This window comes from Tachysurus fulvidraco, chromosome 12 (genome assembly GCF_022655615.1).
Source record: "Tachysurus fulvidraco isolate hzauxx_2018 chromosome 12, HZAU_PFXX_2.0, whole genome shotgun sequence".
In the NCBI taxonomy this organism is placed as follows: Eukaryota; Metazoa; Chordata; class Actinopteri; order Siluriformes; family Bagridae; genus Tachysurus; species Tachysurus fulvidraco.
Window position 1 is genome coordinate 21,823,473 of NC_062529.1, and position 20,062 is coordinate 21,843,534.

The window sequence follows — 20,062 nt, forward strand, 5'->3', positions numbered from 1 at the left end:
AATCAAGCATTTGTCAACAATCATAAAAAAGCAAAATCCAAGTGTGCACTATTTACTTGTTTGAAAAACAGCACAATAATAAAATACTATAAAATTAGGTATATTGCATTTTAAGCTATTTTTCCTCAACTGTTTAGCTGATAATGAAATGTTATATTATTTGTATTTATTTATTTTTTGATTATTGTTTAAAAAACCCCCACCAGAATGACAATTGGCAAAACGACTGCTATTCTGTTTTCTACAGCAAAGCATCTACACTGTTAATGATAATGATGATAAATTATTTATTTTTATAAGATGTTATTGTTGATTTGATTTCAGCTATCCTGCTGAAAAGTTTGTGGATGAGAAATGTGTATTTCATAATTAATTATTGAATGTATATGCAGGATTCTAAGGGACTTGTGTATCAACTGGACTGGATTGACTGGATTTTATACATAAAATGTTTATTTACACAAGAACTTTATTTTTAAAAACCCTGTGTGTGTGTGTGAGCCAACAACTTTAAACTTAATCAGTAAATGCTTAAAAACTATGATCTATCGTTTACTGACAGTTTGTAAATATATAAAGGTGTATCCTTGATTCGTTTAAATTGAAAATACGGGTTGGTTAGTCAATTCGTGCAGCATTTAATGATCCCGGACACCCTGGACACAAGCTTGTGTGTGTCCACACACTTGGTCAATAAACCTGATTCGGATTCGGATTCAGATCTCTCGTCCACACTCCACATACACCTTTTATTTTGAAATCAATTCATTCTCGATTTCCTGAATTTGTCGGTAGGGTTTAAACACCCTTAAATCTCCGTATGTAAGTACACTATACAGGCTTGTGAAATAATAGCTGTTTTGGTCCTTTCTAGTGCACTTGATCTTCACTACAGTGTAGTTTGGGATACGGTTCAGGATTGTTTCTTTCTTCACTGCGTGACGTTGAAGAGGTTTCTTCAGTAAGAAGTGTCTGTCGTCGGATGTGATGGCTCTGAAAAGGATTCAGAAGGTAAATCAACGTTGTGTTTACATTTCGGATAATAAAACAGCTATGACAGGTTATTAAGAGGTATTAAAAGATATGTAATGTTGTAGTACTGCTTGGTAAAGACTGTGTTTGTTAGCATTATCTTTGCTAGCGAGAACAAAGCCGGCTCAGTTTATGTCAACAAACCATAACCACACGTTTTTTAAACAATTTAACATCATTAAATTGTTTCAAAAAGATCTCTAAAGAAAAGTAAATAGTCTCTAACGTTAAAAACGACACGTGAACTCTCTAAATCTTGTTTATTTGCCCTAAAGCCAAAATGAGCTTTCAGTGAATGTAAGTGTATTCTTTTAAGGGATGATCGATGTCAAGAAATATCGCGATACTTGACGATATTTCCAACGTCACGTATCACGATATTTAGAGTTCAGAAGTTTTTCCTCTAAATCAATGTCATTTAAGCTTTAAATAAATTCTGTTTAACGACGGGATCGATGAAAAAAGACTCCTAGCCAAGATCTAAGCAGAAAATTCTTGATAGATAGTTTTACAGAATCAATTAGTTGTTAATATTATAAAGTTCTGTAAGTGTGAGAGAATTTACTAAAATCTCAGTGTGTGCTGCGTAGATGCTCGTCTAAAAGCCCCTCGATAGGAGGAGAGCGTAGGATGATACAAATATGGGCAGAAAACAAGCTCGGTTTGAATCGAGCTTCCTTCGAAAAATGTTTCTGCTTACATGATTAATCGCTGCTGAATGACTTGAGCTGAACAGTCATTGTTCGACTGTAGATCTATCGCCAGAGGATCTTCATCAGATACACAGAAGAAGACATGCATTATCTCATAGTCTAGTTATAAAATTCAGCCAAGGTTGGACTGACATCATCTCCTGCACTGTAACAAGTAATACTTGTGACCTCTATTCCTTTTATAATATAGCAGTGAGGCTATAAATAACACGATACTGTAGTATCGTGTTATTTAATTCTGTACTTTTGAGGGTCACAAACAGCTGGAACCAAATTCTTTGTGTCAACACACTTGGACAATAAACCTAATTCTAATTCTGTTTCTAGAGCTCAGGTTTATCAGTCCTGTGTCAATGAACCAGTTTAGTCCTGGAGCTCGGTAACATGCTATGATGTGTGTATTATGGAGCAGAATTAAAGCCATGCATCAAAGCCTTTTAATAGTAATACATTTTACTAGTATAAAAAAATTAACATTTTAAGGCATTTGGCAGTAAATTATAATAAACCTAGATGTAGTGTGACTAATGTAATTCTAAAGAAATAATACGTATGTGGTTAAAAAAAATTGGAATAATTTTTAAAATTATACTTTAAAATTTATATACTTTTTTATTAAATTTATAAATGTATACTTTATAAATTTAATTTAAAATGAATGAATAATTTGCTGGTACTTTGAATTTTATATATATATATATATATATGGGTAGTTGACAAATGACCAAGAAAAAGTACTTTTTTTGGAAAGCATAACTTTTTAAGATACATATGTTAACATATATTTGTAAGTTACATATATTATATTTGTGGAGTATGAAAACTGCAGTTTCAGAAAATAGTACTGGTAACTCATTTTGTCAATGATTTCACATATTTTTTTCACTTTTTCACTCAACAATACTGTAAATGTGTCCTATGGTGTGACATTTTAAAAAGTACTAAAATTATATTAAATAACAAAATAAATACTTGATACAGAATTGTTCACATTATTAAAACATTATTTTCTTAAAGTGATATTTATTTTACATGAAAGTACTAATTAGAATCATTTTCACCATGAATAGATGAATGGTGTCACACCAAAGGACAAAAAAACTTAACAACTTCAGTGGTCTTAAAACATAGTTAAATATTTAAACAATTCTGAGAGAAATACTTACCATGTGCACTTCTCATGGCCTTCATAGAGGTCTTCAGTCACATGATCTTGAGTGGGGTTTTTCAATTAAATGTAGTTGTCCATGATATTGCCCAAATTAAAATTAGGTTTTTGCATAACACCAAAGGACATTTTTTTTTTCTGTGACAAACTTTATGAAATTCCTACACTTTTAGAAATGTATGTATATGAAAAGTGATGGCCACTTAGTGAAAGACACAATTATGCCAGGAGTGTTCATTAAGATTTTTAAACATTATTTTCTTTATTTATAAAATGTAATATTTATGAAATAATGTCTGCCATCACACCATAGGACAATTTTGAGATTTGGCTCAAAGTTCTAAAAAAAACTAACAATAACTTGGGTATTAAAACAACAAATTCATAAACAAGAAAATGTTTAACCATTTACAGTATTCTAAATTATGAAAATGAAAAATCTTCTGTGACAGTGAAAAAGCCATGTCACGTCAACTACCCATATATACATTTATTATTTAAGTTATATTTTAGTTATTTTAGCTTTTATTTTCTATATTTTAATCACAACAACCACCCACGTGCATTATTGTATAATAGTCACATAAATGCACGTGTGGGTGGTTGTTGATTAAAATATAGAAAATAAAAGCTAAAATAAAACTTAAAAACAGTAAAAAATTATATATATAAAATAAAATAACAGCTGGATGTATCTGATATCAAGCCAATTATGCAAGTTAGCCAATCATGATTCAACCTTCATTTAAAGGTGGGGTCTCCGTTGTTTGAAAGCCAATGTTGACATAAATTCACCAAAACAAACATGCCTCTAACCAAAATTGGTCCCACCCCTGTATTGATAGCTCCGCCCACACATACATACATAACTCAGAAAACTAATGGAAAGAAATGTGTCTTCATCATAGCTGAAGGGAAGAACAATACGGTTGCAGATAAACAAACAAGCAAAAATGACACACAAGCATAATCATGTAAAGGACAAAGGCATATATTAGTTCTGTGTAACAAAGCAAAACCAACGTTACTCGCCTATCGAGAAGGAAAAAAGCGCCTCGGCGTCTTAAGTAAAGTCGGCCGCATATTTATAGGTTGGAGTTTCGCGAGTCAATAACTCCTGAGCTAAACGCTGTTACTACACAAAACGCGGTTGTAGCTGCCTCTCTACATTACTACGATAGAAAAGAGGTGTTATTTGTGTAGTAACAGCGTTTAGCTCAGGAGTTATTGACTCTGGAAACTCCAACCTGTGAATATGTGGCCAACTTCCTGCTCCTTCAGTTCTCTCCAGTGCTGGAAAGTTAAAATATAAAATATAATCCTATATTAACACGTCCTACTTCTTGCCTTATCGTAAGCCTTTCTTCGCTTTCTTTCTTTGTTTTTATCCTCCATGTCAATGTTAAAACCGCTTTCTGCTAATGTCACACATGCGCGCACTGAACACTCTCCGCCCATATTGATAAGACACACCCCTTTCTGCTCATTGGCTACACGTTAGTTTTGTTTTTATTTTGTTTGTCATCCCGACTCGGATTTCTAAAGCATTTCTCAAACAACGGAGACCCCACCTTTAACCCCGCCCTAATTGTCAGGAGATTTCAGTGCTATCTTAAGGGAACTCTGTGGTCCCTGGTCCGAATCTTTACCCACGATGCAGCGTTGTGTTCAAGTCTGCCTTATACGCTACAGTGAGGTCCATACAGAAAGGAAAGATCAATCTGATCATCGATTGACTTTTTCCCTGTGAGTATCAGCAGTACCTCCTCGTTAAAATAAAAACGTGCCGATGAAATTTAACAGCTCTAAAATCTGAAACGTTCCTGTGACGAGCAGCAGAAGCGAACTCGACCCACTTTAGATCTATTCCTGGACATTTTGTTTCTTTTGCAATGCTGACTTCATCTACGGTAATCTGTGCGCTGTTTACACACAGATGTAATTACATGGTTAAGTTGCGTCTCTAGCCATGACTGTGTTTGTCAGCAACGTGACCATTAGAGAGTTGGGTTTTGTTTTTTTTCCTTTTTTTTTCCAGCGGCAACACAGATGCTATCATGGACTCTGACTAAAACTCTTAGACCTCTAAGAAGAGACTGAGCTTTTAACCATTATGCAACAATACAAATAATATTAATTGGGGAAAAATGCATATTGTCCAGCTAAAATTATTTTTTTTAACTAAGATTTTTATTTTGAGAATTTTCTGTAAGCAGATGTTACAAGTCTTAGATCTTAATTAGCTCCTAATTAGCTGGTTAGCATTAGTCTTAAACCTCCGGTTAGATAACAAACCAGCCAGGTTCGTATGTTTGTACAAAGACATGAGAGATTCACATGTGAAATATTTCCCTGTGGGATTATAAACTGAACAGAATCCTGTGTTTGTGTGGTCAGAGGTTTCACACTGCTCCTACTGACCCCGGGGGTAACACTGAATCCTGGCTTTTCAGAATCTGCCCTTGTGTCACACTGTACATTCCAAAACCCTGCTGTAACCTTCTTCTCATTTGCATTTTCACGCATCAACAACCCTGATTGGATAAATCCGGCGTGTGGCCGCTTTAAATAACGCCTCGTCTCACGCGTTCATGTCAGTGAGGAAAACAGTCCGTCTCTGTGCTTCTGCACCCGAGCAGGTTCTGTTATCTTTCACAGCTTTCTCATCTTTTTTGCTCTGTTTAACTTTGTCCTGTAGTCCACCAGACGTTCCTTCATCCATATCCGACTTCCTGTAAAGTTTAAAACTTCCTTGATGTTCAGCATTTTGTCTCTTGACTCTATCTACAGAGTTGTTTTTGTTAAGTGTCTCTACGTCCCGCTTTTCACCGGTTACTAAAGCGTTACTAAACTAAGGGCGGAGTCAGATGGACATCGAATAGTGATTGGCTAATGCCGGATGAGTGACATGTAGAGAAGTGAAATTAATGTGTAAATATTTAAAAGTTTAAACTTTTTGTATGAATAGCGCCGATTCTTATTGAATGTTTACTGTCTTTGGTTACCGTAACAATTTTATGTGATTAAAAATGAAACCGCCTTTTCAGCGAATGCTCAGACTTTCAGGCTTCGCTGCACACACACGCACACACACACACAATGATATTAGCAGGTATTAAACAGCTGAAGAAATGTGAGCCACGATTTGTTTACAGCAAGCGTCGTACTCGAGTTGTAGTTGTAAACAGAGACAGGAAGAAAAAAGAACTGGACCGGTTCTAAGGGTCGTGACGCTGTCGAGCTGCAGCATGTGCGGTGGAGAAATTCCTCTGAAGTGACTTCATGCTAACGCAGGAGTTTTACATACTATGCAGTTTTCCATGGAATTTTTCATTATTAGTGTATGCAAAAACATTTACCAATGCACCAGTGTGCTTTAACTCTCTTTATTTAAATATATTGTCTTCTGCTAAACTAGGTTCCTGACTTTTGTGTACTAGCTGCTTGACTCACTTTGTTCTAGAATAATGTGATGTATGAATTTTGTTATATTCTACACCATTGTGTATCTTAGTGTTGGTCTTTGCTTAGTTGTTCTCTCAGCTGAATTAATCAGGAGTAGTTTCGGTCTCCCTTAAGGTGAGAATTGTGGTCAGAACTCCATTAAGTCTTTAGCTCTGTCTTTGTTTTATGTAGCTCCCTAGTCCTGGAGAAACGTTGTCTCATTTCACTGTGTAGTGTAACAGCTATATATGGTTGTAATGACAATAAAAGCTACTTGACTTGATTTGACATGACTTGATCTCCCCTTCAGCCACAGCTCACTTTGGGGTAACCACGGACAATCAACTGCCCTTTTCCTCTCATGTTGCTAAAGTGACTCGCTCATGTCGATTTCTTCTCTACAACATTTAGAAGGATACGGCCATTTTTGTCCACACAGGGTGCTCGGGTACTTGTTCAGTCTCTTGTCATCTCAAGACTGGATTACTGCAACACACTGCTGGCAGTTTTACCTATGGACGCAATTCGTCCTCTGCAAATGATCCAAAATGCAGCTGCACTGCTTGTTTTTAACCTGCCTAAGTTCTTCACACCACCCCGCTGCTGCGATCCTTCTACTGGCTTCCGGTAGCCGCACGCATCAGATTCAAAACACTGATGCTGGCCTACAAAGCCAAAATGGACCAGCTCCCAATTACCTCATCACTCCTCGTACCCTCAGATCTACCAGCACTGATTGACTGGTTCCACCATCTCTCAGGGTAAGAGGTAAGTATACTACAAGACTCTGTTCTGGCACCAAGGTGGTGGAACGAACTTCCCCTAGAGGTCCGGACAGCCGAGTCACTGGCTATTTTCAAACGGCGGTTGAAGACCTACTTATTCAGGAAACACTTCAACTAGCACTTCTTTCCCTGTTTGTTGCATATATGTTTATAAAAAACTTTGAACAGTGTTTTAAACTCATGGAATCTTAAGTATGTAACCTAGTGAACCAGCATTAATGTAGCCAATGATAAAGACTTAAGCACTTCTGTAGGTCGCTCTGGATAAGGGCATCTGCCAAATGCTGTCTCTCCCTGTCTCTCTCCATTGCCCTGTCTCTATTTCTCTCTCTCCCTGTCTCTTTCCCAGTCTGTCTCTCAGTCGTTCTCTCTTTTTCTGTCTACCCGTCCGTCCCGGTCTCTCTTCTACTTTCCCTGACTGTACATTCTCTCCCTGTGTGTTTATGTGGTGTGTGTGTGTAGGAATTACAGGACCTGCAGCGAGACCCTCCTTTACAATGCTCAGCAGGACCAATGGGAGAGGACTGTAAGTGTCTATTAACTTTCTACTAATCCTTAAGAGACACTGATGCAACTTATACCACAGAGACACAAAACGTCTGACTGTTTTACACCCCTGACCCTGGAGACTCCTTCAGATTTATCTTCAACCACTAAAATTCGGTGTAAGATTATCAACAGAGGGGAAAAATTCACGTCTTGCACTGAAAGCCAACAATGTCCTGAGTCACTTTAGATCAGACTCGCAGACATGTCGTCGTTCATTTGTTTACAATGATCGAAAATGTCCATTTCTGTTCCGCCGGCGTACCTGAACCCAGTTTACCAGTATAAAGGGATAATAAACAATGCAGATAACATGCAGCATAAGTCACACCAGTCCATGTGTCGTCGTTATCAACACTCTACTTATAAGTTCCATATGGAGTGTTTATCTAATCATCCTTATTCTTTCTCTCTCTCTCTAGTGTTTCACTGGAAGGCTACAATAATGGGACCAGTAAGAACAGACCTTCTTCATTCTGTGTTTTGTTCCATGATGTTTGTTTAATGTTTAGGTGAAGAATCCCAAAGCCTAAATTTTACATTAAACTCTGCTGACATCTCGTTGTAGTACAGGGTCGAACCAACTGAAAACTTTTATTTGGTGGAAAACTGTTTTATTTGGTAAAATCGCCAGCACACGATTCTTCTCTTAAAGATGGGGTCTCCGTTGTTTGAAAAATGCTCCAGAAAACCGAGTCGAGACGACAAACAAAAAATCAAGACAAACGTATAGCCAATGAGCAGAAAGGGGCGTGTCTTGTCAATACGGGCGGAGAGAGTGTTCAGTATGCTGTTACTACACAAATAACACCTCTTTTCTAATGTAGTAATGTAGAGAGGCAGCTACAGCCGCGTTTTGTGTAGTAACAGCGTTTAGCTCAGGAGTTATTGACTCGCGAAACTCCAATCTGTGAATATGCGGCCGACTTTACTTAAGATGCCGAGGTGCCTTTTTCCTTCTCGATAGGCGAGTAACGTTGGTTTTGCTTTGTTACACAGAACTAATATGCCTTTGTCCTTTACATGATTATGCTTGTGTGTCATTTTTGCTTGTTTGTTTATCTGCAACCGTATTGTTCTTCCCTTCAGCTATGATAAAGACACATTTCTTTCCATTAGTTTTCTGGGTTATGTATGTATGTGTGGGTGGGGCTATCAATACAGGGGTGGGACCCATTTGGGTTAGAGGCATGTTTGTTTTGGTGATTTTATGTGTCAACATTGGCTTTCAAACAACGTACACCCCACCTTTAAACTCCTAGCAGTGAAGACACACAAGTGTAGGGACTTTGTGTGAGAACTGTGCTCATGATCCATACATGATGCTTCTTAGCCCAAGTCAGAGGAAAAGCACCATCATTTTGAAAGATTTAGCAGACTTTGCTTAATTTGTTTTCATTTCTCAATAACGAAGTCGCATAATCCTGACTTTGCAATCCCAGATATTTTTTTAAAAAATTTTTTGAATCCAGATTATTCTAGAGAACATTCTTCTGGTTTCGAAACTTTTCAGTCGACTTCCCCGTGTATAAAGTGCTCAGGAAATCCAAATTGTTTTTTTTACAGCTTTTCATACTGAAAGCAATTTGACAAAGACGATCTAGACGATCATTTTTACATTGTTTAAAGTTTCTCTTGAAATCATGTGCCGTTTCTCTCTCTCTCTCTCTCTCTCTCTCTCTCTCTCTCAGGGTGACAGTCCGTATCAGGGCGGTGTTTTCTTCCTGACTATTCACTTCCCTACAAACTACCCATTTAAACCACCAAGGGTAAGTCAGACTACCAGATTACGTGAATGTTCTGGTCCTCATCATCGTTCTGCTTCTCTCTATGATGTCATAGTGGTTGTGCGAATGACATGCCGTACTCGTCCTTGCACGATATTTTGCGTTCACATTTTGTTACTTTTTTTTTATTTTTTCTTCTTTAAAATGAACAATATATTTTATTATACAAATAAAAAATAAATACAAATGAAAAACAAATTGAAGCCACTTGGAGGTGTGAGGCCCGGTTTTTGAGTTTCTCTTCCTTAATGATCTGTTTGTAACCTCTTAACCACCTTTAAATAGGACTCCAATGTTTGTAAAATCAAAACCACTTTTTTACAGTCTGCTGGCTGTCAAGTTCTAGAAATCCCCCAAGTGATATTTTTATAGTGATATTCCAAATACGGCTAATGTTTTATATATATTTGCAGCCCTCAGAAGAGGCAAAAGTTCTCACGTTGGTTAGTTGGTTGATATGCGTTTGTATTAAAGTTCACAAAAAACCATCAGTAAGTCTCATCCTTGTTCGGGGGGCATGCTACAGTAAGAAATTCACCTCAGTGTGCTATAGAGCAGTGCGTGAACGCTAACGGCAACGGCACGGAAAATGGACGGCATCGAAGAGCAAACACGTAAGCTGCAAAACGAAATCTATGAAACGAGAGCTTTATTACTTCAAGGAGATACGGATAGCATGTCAAGACGGGAGTTAAAGAACGATATTGAATGCAAAGAAAAACAATTAGCTGAACTTCACAAAATGGAGGCTACTAACGAGTTCTCATTACCCAGGCGTTCAGAGCGGCCTAGTGTGCTAACGGAGAAAATGCTAGCTTACCAAGAAGACGAATTAATTAAAAGGCACAAGAAACTGATGAGTCTCTATGCACAATGGAAAGGGCTAATCAGAACATCCAGAGAAAGCCTAAAGACTGACTTATCAGAGCACAAGTTGTGTGAAATGGCTGATGACATTGAAAATGGTTTGAACAACATGATGGTGTACAACGAAATAAGAGAGCGTATTACGCCATCCCCTGACACAAGACGCAAAATGGACTATTGTGAAGCAGTATCTAAGGACATTATGAAAATCCTTATTGAACGTATAACGGCAATAGACGGTGATTTTTGATGCAGATAGAGAATGGCAGCGTCTTCATCAGCTACCGTCACAACAGTACGCCCGCTCCATCTACGGTACCGCCTCTCAGTCCAGCATCGGTAAGCAGTCTGACACTTCAAGCATTGCAGTTAAAAGGGTTGATGCAGCTGTGGAGTTGGCTGTAAAGGAAGCAGAATATAAAGTTGTGCAAGAGGAAATTAAACAAAAGGAAAAAATGAAAGATATAGAATCAGAACTTGAGCGTTTAAGGGCAGAAAAGGAAATGCAAGCTGCTCGTGCAAAACTTGAGATCTACAACAGAGAAATGAACATGGATATGGACAACCAGCAAATACTATCAAACGATATGCCTTTCTCTGTTGACCACCAATGTGCTCATGAAGCACCAGTTCCCAGTAGTGGCTTACCTCCATTAATACCACACAACAATGTGTCTATCCATATGTCAAATCAAACAACGAACAATCCAAACCCTCAAATTGCTACACGAGCACCTCTCACGGACATTTCCCAGTTGGCCCAAGCAATTCAAAACAGTATAGCTATAAACAGAATCCCAGTGCCAATGCCCACAGTATTCAGTGGAGATCCAATTAATTCCATCGAATGGAAGGCTTCATTCTCTTCACTTGTGGACTGCAAAGGCATTGCACCTGCTGATAAACTTCACTTGCTCAAAAGGTATGTCACAGGCCCAGCTCAAAATTGTCTTGAGGGCACATTCTTTCGCAGTGATGAAGAGGCATACAAGGACGCATGGCAAAAGCTTGCCCAACGATACGGTCCACCTTTTATTGTCCAAAGAGCTTTCAGAGACAAACTGGCAAAATGGCCTAAAATAAGTTCAAAGGATGCAGAAGGTTTAAGGACATTTTCGGACTTTCTAAATGCATGTCTCCAAGCCACACCATACGTAAAGGGCCTAGAAATACTAAGTGACTGTGAGGAAAATCAAAGGTTGCTGCTGAAAGTTCCTGACTGGCTGGCAGCCCGTTGGAATCAACAAGTAACAGTTGCACTTATGGACGGCAAGGACTTTCCCTCTTTTTAAGGACTTTGTACATTTTGTGGCACTCGAAGCAGAGATTGCCTGCAACCCGGTCACTTCTTCATATGCTCTTCACTCACGCAGCTCATCCTATGAGAAAAGGAATACAAAGGACTTTAAACTAAACAGATCCACACAAGTCTTCACAACACAGGTTACAGTACAAAACAACAAGGCGAGGACAAGCAACACAAAATTAAAGGTACCCTGTGTATTTTGTAAAGATGAAAATCACCAGTTGTCAAAGTGCCCTAACTTTTTAGATCAGCCCTTAGAGAGGCGCACATATGTTAAGGCCAATAAACTGTGCTATGGCTGCTTAAACGTGGGCAATAACGCCAAAGATTGTCACCATCGCCACACTTGTGACATTTGCAAAGGAAAGCATCCCACTTGTCTGCACAATGACTATCTTAAGGCATATGTAAGGTCTCGAAGCTCCGAAAACATCGCTCCGAGCACTCCAAATGAAACCGCTACAGTCACAGCTCTGAACGTTACTAAGGTGGGTCAATCAAGTAGCACATCCATGATTGTTCCTGTATGGGTGCCTACGGTTCAGAGACCATCTAAAGAGCAATTAGTTTACACACTATTAGACACACAAAGTGACTGCTCGTAGCTGTTTGCTTAATTCTTCACAAACAAATGTGCTGACACTCACCCTGTAAAGTTAGTTAACTACGATGCTGGGTGTTCACTCTACTGTTAATAGTAAGAGTTTCTGGAATGCGTGTGAGCGGTTATGATTCAGACATTCGCTTCGACCTACCCCCCCTCATATACAAAAGACTTTATTCCAGTTAACTATGACAACATACCCACTAGTGACACAGCGAAACGATGGCCTCATCTGACAGAAATTGCTGATAATATACCACCTCTTTTGAGTTGTGATGTTGGACTCCTTATAGGGTTTAACTGTCCCAGAACTTTAGCTCCAAGACAAGTTCTATTAGGAGAGGGTGAGGAGCCTTATGCCATCCGCACAGACCTAGGGTGGACTATCGTTGGAGGCTCCACACCAACGCTCAATGAAACTCAGTCAAGTTTGTGTCATAGAATCACAATAAAGGAATTACCCCCTGTTACTCCCATAATGTTATTCATGTGCTAGAGTCAGATTTTAAAGACACAGAGGCAAGTGACAAAACAGTCTCACAAGAGGATCTCATCTTTTTGGACAAGCTTAAGGAGGGAATAAGGAAAAACAAACAAGGACACTGTGAGATGCCTCTACCATTCAGACAAAGGCCACACTTACCTGACAATAGAAAGCTTGCTGAAATCAGACTCGAACACTTAAAGCGAAAGTTCAACAAAGATGAAAGGTACAAAAGAGACTACATAACTTACATGAAAGACATCATTGAAAGGGGTGACGTCGAAGAAGTACACAATGAAGGAAAACAAGGTGAACGATGGTACATTACCCATCACGGTATATACCACCCCAAAAAGCCCACTAAACTACGCATTGTGTTCGATTTGTTCAGCCAAATACAATGGTACAAGTCTAAATGATCATCTTCTCCAAGGGCCGGACCTGATTAACAATCTAACAGGCATCCTCCTTCGGTTCAGACAAAATCCTATTGCTCTAATGTGCGATATAGAGATGATGTTTCACGTTCAGCATTGTGACAGAGATTACCTGAGTTTTCTGTGGTGGAAAAACGGCAACACAGAGACACAGCCACGGGTATACAGAATGAAGGTACACTTTTTTCGGTGCGAAATCATCCCGAGGGTGTGCAAACTACGGACTAAGGTATTTAGCTAAAGAACTCTGTCACACACACCCGGCAGGATCTGAGTTCATGGAAAGGGACTTTTATGTGGATGATGGAGTCACAAGCACAGACACAGTTGAAAAGGAAATACAGCTCGCACAAGAAGCCACAGATATGCAAGCATGGAGGGCTCCGTCTACACAAATTTATCTCAAATAGCCCTGCTGTTCTACAAAGCATTCTGCCATCTGAACGTGCAATAGAGACAAAAACAAAGGACTTAACATTCAAAGACATGCCACAAGAAGGGGCCTTAGGCATCCAATGGAACATTTGAAAGAGACTGTTTCATATTTGACAACACTTTAAAAGACCAACCAGCAACACGTCGAGGCGTCTTATCTACTGTTGCATCCATCTACGACCCCCTTGGCTTTCCGGCACCTTATGTACTTCACAGAAAAAGGATCCTGCGGGAAATGTCACCAAGGTATCAATTGGGACGACGCCCTTCCAGAAACACTGAGGCCAAAGTGGGAGAGTTGGCAACGGGACTTTACCTTGTCTAAATTGGCAAACATAACTCGCTGTTACTTTCCTGCTAGTTTCGGAGAGCTTAAAGAAATAGTTGCACCACTTTTCGGATGCGAGCACGAGTGGTTATGGACAATGCACCTATTTAAGAGCCAAAAACATTAGAGAGGAGATTCACTGGTCATTGGTAATAGTCAAAGCCCGTGTTCCTCCTACCAAGCTGACTACAATACCTAGACTCGAGCTAACTGCAGCTGTAGGTTCAGTTTCAATTAGTAACATGTTGAGAGAAGAACTCTGCTATGCTCACAACAAAGAGTATTTCTGGACAGATTCTAAGGTAGTTTTGGGCTATGTAAATAACGAGGCATGTCGTTTTCATACCTTTTGTAGCGAATAGGGTCCAAAAGATTCGCCAACGTACAAGCCCTCAGCAATGGTTTTACGTGCCATCTGAAGAGAACACAGCCGATATTGCATCTAGGGGTAAATCTATCGCTGAGCTTCTCTCATCTAACTGTTTCACCCGCCCCTCCTTTCTTTGGGAGAGGGACCTGCCCTCAACACACAGAGTAGAGCTGGAACTGTCTCTTGGAGATCCAGAAATCAGAAAAACACAATGTTAACCAAAGTTACAGAGACATTCAGCCTGGCAGAACGTTTGTCCAAGTTCTCGTCATGGTCCAGAGCAGTCAAAGCTGTAGCATGCCTCATAAGAAGGGCCAAGAAAGTCAAATCAGGTGCACCGGCTACAGTGAGTGACCAAGAAAGTGCAGTATGTGTCATCATTCAGGATGTACAAAACCAAACATATGGAAAGGAGATAAAACTATTAGACAAAGGAAAACAGCTCCCACATCACCACAAACTGTTCCCCTTAGACATTTTCAGGGACACGGACGGTCTCATCAAGGTCTGAGGGAGACTTTCATCTATCAAAGACTCTTTCAAACACCCTGTTGTGATTTCCAAAGGAACATCATGTGACCAAGCTCGTAATAGCTCACTGTCACGATAAAGTAAAACACCAAGGAAAAGGCTTCACCACAAACGAAATGAGATCCAATGGCTACTGGATCCCAGGGATAAGCAGAACCGTTGCTTCTTTCATCCGCCAATGTGTCATCTGTCGCAGACTTCGTAAGGCTCCTGAGGGTCAGGGAATGAGTGACCTACCTGCAGAACGCTTAGAGCCTTCACCACCATTTACATACTGCGGTATGGATTGTTTCGGTCCTTTCGTAACTACAGAAGGCCGTAAAACACAAACGGTATGGACTTTTGTTCACTTGCTTTTGCTCCCGAGCAATTCACATTGAGCTATTAGAGGACCTATCCACGGACACCTTCATTAATTCATTAAGGTGTTTCATTGCTATCAGAGGTGCAATTCGCCAAATCCGATGTGATCAGGGAACAAACTTTGTTGACGCAAAGAATGAGTTTAAAGCTGCCCTAAGTGAACTGGACCCCCAAAGACTGAGTACTTATCTGTCTCAAAACCAGTGCGACTTTGTGATGAATGTACCTCACTCTAGTCATGCGGGCGGATTTCACATCGGTTTGAAGTGACCTATGACTTTATTGGCATGACCTAATTGGCTAATGTCACTGTGATTGGCAGGTGAGAGAGCATGCCGATGGCTCTCTGCTCTCTTCCTCACACATGAGCTCATGGACAGCTCTGATTGGCTGATGCTGCTGTGACTGACACCAGTTTAACAATTCACATTGTCTTAAAGCATCTTTACAGAAGTATAGAACTAGAATAAAATGTAGTTATATTTTATCATTATATGCTTATTTTCTGACCTCCATTTTTTTTTTCTGTCTCTCTTCTTCTTTTTTTTTTCTTTTTTTCTTCTCCTCAGGTTGCCTTCACAACAAAAATCTACCATCCAAACATCAACAGTAACGGCAGCATCTGTCTGGACATCCTTCGCTCTAATTGGAGTCCTGCGCTCACGGTGTCTAAAGGTACCAACTGTAACCTGACCTACTCTAGAACAAGAACCGGCCTGAACAGATCCTGTGGTGCCACTTGAAATGATTAGGTTTTTTTTTTTACCATATAAATAAATCGAGATGCGCCGCCTCATCACACAGTTGGGCGGAAAAAGACAAACAATACAACAACAATACAGCAAGATAAAGTTTGCCTAATTCAAAAGAAAATGGATGATCTGGCAACCCTGGCCACAACACAAGTAAAGCTTCATTTGGAACAGATTTATTCATAGTTCTCAGATGCATTTACATGAGACCTTTTGGTATTCATGAAAATCCTGTGAGTTTGGAAAAATATTCCACACTCCTTTTAAAATTTACAGGTAAAAAACGAACCAGCGTTAACCTTGAGTCGATCGAATTTAAACGCTCTGCTGTTGAGGCATACAGTGATACCAAATTTTTGCCTTGAGATACGACCAAATTTTTGAGATACGAGCATCCGAGCCGCCACCACCGCCGAAACAAAGATCCCCACCAAGACACATGCATACACACACACACGTGCACACACACAAACACTCGCGCGCATGCAGACACATCCGGCGCATGAGGCTTTTTGTCAGTGAGAGTGCTGAATGTGAGCCATGACATCAGAGGATCCCGTAGATGAGCTTTTTGCTGCTTGAGTTCAGATTCATCTCTTCCTTTTCCTCTTGAATAAACAGTCCTGCAATCAGAAATCAAGCAAAATCCACAAATTCAGAGTAAAATGCGCGCGCGCACACACACACAAAGCCACCTTTCCACTGCACACGGCAAACGACAGCCTATAAACCGGAAGTCTTTCATTTCCTATGGAGAGTCGCAAAGGCGCTGCGTGAGGTGCTTATCTGCGGATCCGTAATTTTCAGACCTGTTTTAGCGTTGGATCCGTTTAAAAAAAAAATTTTTTTATTTGTGCGACTACACCGCATCCGATATGCCGACCGGACAGGTTTTTATTAAAACAACCAGCAGATGTTAGTGAGGAAAGAGTGACAAAAAAGGTAAAAACAAGTGACGAGTAAAGCGATGAAGAAAATTAAGCAAAATGAATGTAAAGAAAACAGAAATTGTAGCAATTAAGTTCAGTTAAGAGAATTTCAGTTAAGTTTGTTCATTTTAGCGAAATTTAGTTAAGTTCCATTTAAGTGTAAAGTAACATTGAGTGTACAGTAGTGAGTAAGTGAACGAAAGTGAAAGTCTAACTCCTCCGCCTGTTTACTCCTCCCTCAACCTCTGCGCACATCTTCCGTAAAGTAAAACCAGTTTATTTTTTTAACCTTCTCTTTTATTACTGTATGTTTTTATACAATATTTGTCATTTATAAATACAGGTACTGTACATGTTACATGTTCAAAACACAAACCAAACGAGTGGAATTTTGCGAGCTGGAACGGAATGATCGGGTTTCAATTCATTTAAACGGGGAAAATCGCTTTGAGATACGAGCAAGGTCACGGAACGAATTAAACTCGTATCTCGAGGTATTACTGTATTTGTATTTCATTTACTGTGTTCGGTAGACGCCAGTGTAGAAGTGACTTTCAGGTGGTGTTACACTGCTAAATATCTTTTTATCGTCGTGACAGAATTACCCTGACTGCCTTCCAGCCATTTTCTTCCATTTAGTAGTCATTTCATGCTCCCAGCTGGCTGTGTGCACGACCTTTCATGGAGCTCACTTTCCTTTACAGGGGATCGACACACAAAGGTGAACGAATACCAAGAAAATCTGCATTTTTTTGGAAGCATTTTTATTATATTGATTTTATATATACACCGATGGTATAGTATAAAGATATGATCAGTTTATATTTATATATATAAAACCTTCCATGAAATAAGCTCCTGGTATCACTTCTGATTCCCAAGATACCGGAGATTCCTTCTATACACATTAAACAATAACAACGATATACTTCACCGCATATTAGAGGATAAGTCTCCGATAAGATTCTGTTGTTACTATAAAGACATAGAAGTGAGTCTTGACTTTAGTAGTCATTTCCTTCTCCCAGTTTTCTGTCTGCTTGACCTTTTAATGGAGTTTCGTGGGTGTTTCTGTATGTAAATGAGCAGTCCTGAACTAACTTAACATTCCCTCTATGTATTTAGCTGGAGATTCCCTTTTAATAATAAACATTATTTATAAATAATATAAATGTATGTATAAATAAGTCTCATACTTTGTCTTTCAGTGTTGTTATCCATATGCTCACTGCTGTGTGACCCCAACCCAGACGACCCTTTAGTTCCGGACATCGCACACATCTACAAATCAGACAAAGACAAGTATGCAACCTTTCCTTTTTGGTTCCCGATCTGCTTCACACCTGTGAATGTTTCCTTTACAAAGTTGTTACTCTAACAACCAGTTTCACTAAGTTTTCCCTAACCCTAACCTAATCCTAGCCCTAATCCTAAAACCTAGCCCTAAACCTAACTTTAACCTTAGTCTAACCCTAACGGTCCCCTAACCTTAACCGATCCCTCAACCCTAATATTTAAGATTCCTGGCTCCAGTCCTAAACCTTAATCCTAAAAACTTGCTCTAAACCTTAAGTCTAGCCCTAACCTACTTTAATTGGAACTATGTCTGTAAAACTGAACCCTAAAATGTCAAAATGAAATCACCTGAATTAAAATTCCCATCCGCAAGACGTAGGATAAACTCTAATTCGGACCGTTACGCTAATCTGACTCTAAATCGTAAACCCAACCAATCTTGGCCCTAAAATTCCCTAACATTACAATTTGGCTCAAATAACCCAAAAACAAAATTTAAAACTATTTTTCATGTGTCAAAATCCCAAAGAAAACTTTGTGTGTGTGTGTTCACTGCTGTGTGTGTGCACTTTGGATTGGTTAAATGCAGAGAACGAATTCTGAGTATGGGTCACCGTACATGGGTCACGTCACTTTCCAAAAAGGCTATATATATATATGTATATATACGTATATAGTATGTCTGTCTGTCTGTTTAATATATTGCATATACTTATATACTCAAATCTTCACCTGTAAATCTACAACTATCCTGTATGCTTATAGAGACTAGTGTCATAGCAGCAGTTATAGAAAATGAATTGAAACTTTCTAGCCAATCAGAATCGGGCTTTCATCAGCACTGTGATGTCATTACTACTAGAAGCACTAGTGGAATTATACCTCGCTACTAAAATGTTGTATAATTGTACAGAAAACCTTTGATAGAAAGTCTTCTTTCTGTTAGAGTCAGGGGAGTACTAGGAGGTGATACAGATTTGTGTTTAATTCTCTCTCTCTCTTTCTCTCTCTCTCTCTCTCTCTTCAGATATAACAGAATGGCGCAAGAGTGGACTCAGCAATATGCTATGTAGCTCCCTCTGATTCCTCTCGCAGAATTCTGAACGGTTGCACACGGACGATTAATGAGGATGTGCTGTACCACCGTTCTCAAAAAACTGGTGGACTGACTTTTGGTCGTTTCCCCCCCCCCCATTACAGAGGAAATCCCGTTCGCTTTTCCGGTTACAGAAACACGATGGAAGGTTATCAGGCTACTGCTGATGAGAGAAGCCACAACCATAGTGATAAAATAGCATTTGTTACTGGTACATGTTTTTGGTTTTTTTCACGCTCTCTCCTTTTAGATATTTTATTTCATCATATTAAAGCCTGTTCTGGAGCTATTTTTTATTTTGAATTAAAAACCTAACAGGATCTTTTTTTGTGATGCTGTGTGTGCACTAACAAGCAGGTTTTGTACTTTAAGATTATTATTAAAGGTTTTACTGTGTGTTCGAGGTATGTTGGTATACTGTGAAGGAATCTGGAATAATTATTCTGTTCATGTTAAACTATACCATACATGACCCCTAGGGGAAATAAAGAAAAGTGTTGTAAAACAAGGTTACCTTTTGGAAAAAGGTGAAAATAAAAATAAAACTGTATTTGTACATTGTTTTGGATAAACGTCCACTTTTCTTAAAATATCAAACTTAACAATTTTGCGTTTTGTCCCACTTGTATATGATTAGCTAAGGCTTCTTAGGTGTCACTTATCATCTCCCTTACAATCTAAATCTGTCCCAAATGACACAGTAAGCAGTATGCACTCACACTACGTACTCTACCGCCTAGCGTGTGAATTTTTGAATCGCCTCAAATGGAAACGCGGAAAATGTTTTTT

At 39.1% G+C, this 20,062-nt stretch overlaps 1 protein-coding gene across 2 annotated transcripts; it reads left to right on the forward strand.

The window, feature by feature from the left end:
- Window positions 1-676: 676 nt before the first annotated feature.
- ube2d1a (ubiquitin-conjugating enzyme E2D 1a) lies at window positions 677-19,834 on the forward strand. Of its 2 annotated transcripts, XM_027143044.2 has the most exons (8): window positions 677-791; window positions 875-1,011; window positions 7,605-7,668; window positions 8,111-8,142; window positions 9,380-9,457; window positions 15,770-15,875; window positions 18,090-18,183; window positions 19,205-19,834. In XM_027143044.2, exons 2-8 carry the CDS (start codon window positions 988-990, stop codon window positions 19,248-19,250), a joined length of 444 nt encoding a protein of 147 aa, XP_026998845.1. In that variant the 5' UTR covers window positions 677-791; window positions 875-987; the 3' UTR covers window positions 19,251-19,834. The 2 variants fall into 2 exon arrangements, with proteins under 2 accessions (XP_026998845.1, XP_047677703.1); XM_047821747.1 differs by lacking the exon at window positions 677-791 and having other exon boundaries at window positions 811-1,011.
- The last annotated feature ends 228 nt before the right edge of the window (window positions 19,835-20,062 follow it).

Bases quoted from the DNA above. Each gene is read 5' to 3' on its own strand.
- ube2d1a (XM_027143044.2), top strand. From the start codon at position 988: ATGGCTCTGAAAAGGATTCAGAAG. The intron at 8,143-9,379 runs GTAAGAACAGAC...TCTCTCTCTCAG, and splicing joins AGGCTACAATAATGGGACCA to GGTGACAGTCCGTATCAGGG. The intron at 15,876-18,089 runs GTACCAACTGTA...TTTGTCTTTCAG, and splicing joins TGCGCTCACGGTGTCTAAAG to TGTTGTTATCCATATGCTCA.